This window comes from Salmo salar, chromosome ssa03 (genome assembly GCF_905237065.1).
Source record: "Salmo salar chromosome ssa03, Ssal_v3.1, whole genome shotgun sequence".
NCBI classification, from domain to species: domain Eukaryota; kingdom Metazoa; phylum Chordata; class Actinopteri; order Salmoniformes; family Salmonidae; genus Salmo; species Salmo salar.
The window spans coordinates 52,435,008-52,439,356 of NC_059444.1; the positions used below are offsets into that span (position 1 = coordinate 52,435,008).

Consider the following 4,349-nt stretch of genomic DNA (forward strand, 5'->3'; position numbering starts at 1 on the left):
CTTTGATTTTCATTAGCTGTAAAAAAATTCCACTTCACAGTTTTAGCTTAATAACCCATGTATTGTTAGATTTATGTAGCTACTGATTTTGTGTAGTTATTTCTAGGCTAATGTAATCAACTTTGATATACCATTTGTCAACTACAATATGTCATTTGAAACCGAAAGGTCTATCATCAAATACCATTTCTACAAAAGCCAGCCTTTCTTTCTCTGTCCACTACTGTATTCCCATACATCATACTGAAAATTGAATTAATATGAAAAAAGTGTGATAAACCCTACATTTATTTTTTTTTGACTGCATTCTGGAAAAGGTACATAATTAAGCTACATGTGCTATTGAAACATGTACTCTTAGAGAATGAAACAGAAGTTTACAGAACTGCGTCTCAAAGTTCCATTCCTTTTATATCCTAAATCAAATGTAGACATAGACTATTTATCAATTAGCCCAATATTAGAATGAGTGTTCAAATTCTTCCTATTTTCTTCTAAGGATATAACACACACACCTTTTTCAACAATAAGCGCTGTAGTTAGACCTCCACTGTAGCATTGCTTTTGACTGATACTACCGCTTTAGTTGTTTCCAATAAAATGTTACTTTGTAATAAACAAAGTTTAAAAAAAATTAACAGACCGAGATGAAGAGGTCAAGGCGAGAGCATTTACTCCGCCCAAAATCTGTCCGCGTGAGATAACACCATTTATGTGTGGAGGTATATAACAGAGTATCAAATTACTTAAGGATTTTGATCGAATAGAAGTTTCGTAATGTTTAAGCTTTTACAAAAGCTTTTACAAACGCCGACATGTATATTATATGTTGATGCAAGTTGCATTCCGGCAACTTTGAGAAAAACGACATTTAGTTGTGTGTGTTGTTTACAAGCGTACCTGCCCACTCATTGGTTAGAATCTTGCCTGTCTTCAATCGCTGAACACATGTATTTCCATTGTTAGAGTGGTCACTCGTCTCTCTTGTTAATATAATAAATAATCTTAGCTTTGGGTCATGAGGTGTATGAGTGGGCTCGTCGTCAAATGATCCGCCTAGTTCCTGTTGAAATTCTAAAGGTGATTGGCTACGCTCTGTGAGGGTGGATTTCACTGACGCGTTCCGTTCAGAACAATAAATAGAGGGAACAAGGCTCCTTCCACTTCACAAGTCTGAGAAGACGCATGAAGAAGTTCTTGCTTCAACAGTGATTGAACGGAACTCCTCTGCCTTCGTCCCGCACTATAGAACATTTCGGATTGATAACATAACACTTACTTGAACTAAAATAGCAAAATAGTCTGAGAAACCCTATTTTTGTACCTTTCATTTAGATATAGAAGAAAATCTGCCAAGATGGAGTCTCAGATCCGCCAGAACTATCACCACGATTGCGAAGTTGCAATCAATCGGATGATCAACATGGAGATGTTTGCCTCCTACACCTACACTTCAATGGTAAGGAGTCTACCAAGATGACCGTTTTGTTGATCTACCTGTGTATTATTATTCCTGGGCCTAAATGCCATTTTTCACCTGACATTTCTACTGGCCTAGACAATTAAAGAACCAAGAAATTTAGCTCCCTGAAGTTCATATTTGAGTTTTTACTTTGTTATTAAGAGCTTTCAGGTAGATATAGCATTCAAATGAAGCCGCGAATCTATCCTACATTGGACAGAGCGCGTAACAACTCCTTGACGGGTTACTTGTCAGGTTACCAAGTAGACTACGGAGTAGACTGATTCATGCCTTTGTCATCAAGTTTAGTTGCCACAACAACAACCACCACACTAACCACCACACTTACGTTTATCCACCCAGGCTTTCTATTTCTCCCGTGACGATGTGGCTCTGCCTGGCTTCGCGCATTTCTTCAAGGAGAACAGCGACGAGGAGCGGGAGCACGCCGACAAGCTACTCTCCTTCCAGAACAAGAGAGGTGGACGCATTTTACTCCAGGACATCAAGGTGAGCCCCTGAGCATCGATAAACCCAGTTAGATTGTAGACTGATAGATAATGTCTTTACTCCATGGAGGAGAGTGTCTACAGCATTAAGTTGATGTAGAGAACCTGGAGTAGTTCTGAACATTCTGCCTCTAACCACTGAACTGACAGTGTGAGGGGTGTAACTCTGTTCACTTTATCCTAACCTTAATGTCTGCTAGTAGTCCCTAACACTTCTGTGTTCACTCTGTCCTGTGTAGAAGCCAGAACGTGATGAGTGGGGCAATGGGCTGGAGGCCATGCAGTGTGCTCTGCAGCTGGAGAAGAATGTGAACCAGGCCCTGCTGGACCTGCACAAGATTGCCTCTGACAAGGTTGACCCCCATGTAAGTTATAGTGGAACTGCACATACCATGTATTTATCACATAGAATACAAGTACTGTCCCAGGAGATGATCAGGTTGTTGTAGCTCTGATAACTAATGACACAAGATTCTGACCTGCTTCTTCACACGCACACAGTAGTCCACAGATGCACACTATACACACAATGCAGCTAATGCGTAAGTTTGCATAAATGGCGGCAGGTTGCTTAGCGGTTAGAGCATTGGGCCAGTAACAAAGGATGCTGGATTGAATCCATTGGCTGACAAGGTAGAAATATGTTCTGCCCCTGAACAAGGCAGTTAACCCACTGTTCCACATGATAATGTTATTTACAAGAAGAATTTGTTTTTAACTGACTTGCCTAGTTAAAAAAGCTGGAAACACTCTGCACTTATGCCATTACCACCAGGCTCTTGTATATTACTGTATCTACAATAGTCTGTAGTTATTCTCTTGTCTGACCTGTGTTTTCCCTCTTTAGCTGTGTGACTTCCTGGAGACCCATTACCTGAATGAGCAGGTGGAGGCCATTAAGAAGCTGGGTGACCACATCACCAACCTCACCAAGATGGATGCTGTCAAAAACAAGATGGCAGAGTACCTGTTTGACAAGCACACCCTGGGAGGCCAGAGCTAAACCACTTCCATCCCCAGGCTACGGCATCCAGCCTCAGACCAGGACTCCTGGCTTCTCTGATAGATCCTACTGGCTTTGTGTTTAGAGGGAGGGGAGAGTGTTAAACTGGTGCAGTGCAACACAGCTGTAACATTGTTGTTTTTGTTGACAACACTATTGTATTGGAGGCAAGGCGTCTTGTAAAACAATAAAAAGAAAAAGCATTGACTTGTAATGGATGTTGTAACAGTCTATTCAGGTTCTTTGCTCCGTCTTACTGAGCATCTCAATACCCAGTGATAAATACTGACAGTTGTAGAACTACTAGTGACTGAGGGTCATAACAATAAAAATTTAACATGAGGTTTATAAAGGACATTACCTGTCACCAGAAGGCACTAGTAAAATAAATGTTAGACATGTCAATTAAGGGCCCAACTGTCAACGTTTTACCCATAAGTGAAGTGGTAGCTAGTCAAGGTGGACCTTCACTCAGCATCTCAGGTCATTAGACGACCTAGAGGTAAATCAAAACCTTGCTTCCTGCTCGGTAAATCCAAATGGCGCAATTCTCTAGTGATGGTGAAGTTTGGCTCTTACTGACACACAACTAAATCTTTACTCATTTTGTTTCAGTTGGTAATACCCAATTGTTCCCCCTATCGCAAACTATGAACTGAATTCTCAAAATAGTAGTGATTCTACAAGCCTCTAAATCACCATAACCGGCTTATTGGAGCTGTCATAAGGTTGCAAAGCTACTGGTAATTTACCAAAATTACTGAAGTCTTCTGTAACAGGGAATCTAACTTCGGTAATTTATACTTTAACTGGGAATATTGCTATTTTTCATGTGTCCATATAGTGCATGGGATTCTAGTGGATAGACCAGATGGTTGAAGGGGAAAATAACCTTAAAGTGTTTTATCAACAATTGCATTCTCAAATCTGCAACTCATCCATTTTTCTTTACACAACTGCCACCAACATTTACAACCATGAAATATTGACATGGTAAAAATATTTTTCACTTTTTTTTAAATTAAATGTGATAGCATTCTTTAAGTTGGTTTACATTTAGGGTAATGTTTTGTGGCTTTGTCATTCTATTTTAAAGTATATTTTACATGTGATAAGGCCACAAGGAAGGCCAGAGAGTTGTGATAATTTGAAGTATCCAAAAAGGCCACTAGATGGCACCTGACTAAATGACATTCCTTGACATTTACCAACATTTCTTTATGGATCCCTATTAGCTGCTGTCAAGGTAGCAGTTACTCTTCATGGGGTCCAGCAAAGTAAAGGCAGTTCTATACAATAAAACTAACATTACATTACTAAACAGATTTCACAACACATTAAGGGTTTGCCCTCAGGCCACTTCTCTACTACCACA

General features: G+C 39.9%; 1 protein-coding gene across 1 annotated transcript; it reads left to right on the plus strand.

The window, feature by feature from the left end:
* The first annotated feature begins 1,149 nt into the window (after window positions 1–1,149).
* On the plus strand, window positions 1,150–3,188 carry LOC123741662 (ferritin, middle subunit-like). Its single transcript, XM_045714920.1, has 4 exons — window positions 1,150–1,459; window positions 1,826–1,972; window positions 2,211–2,336; window positions 2,819–3,188. The coding sequence occupies exons 1-4, from the start codon at window positions 1,358–1,360 to the stop codon at window positions 2,972–2,974; spliced, it is 531 nt and encodes a 176-aa protein (XP_045570876.1). The 5' UTR covers window positions 1,150–1,357; the 3' UTR covers window positions 2,975–3,188.
* Window positions 3,189–4,349: the final 1,161 nt, after the last annotated feature.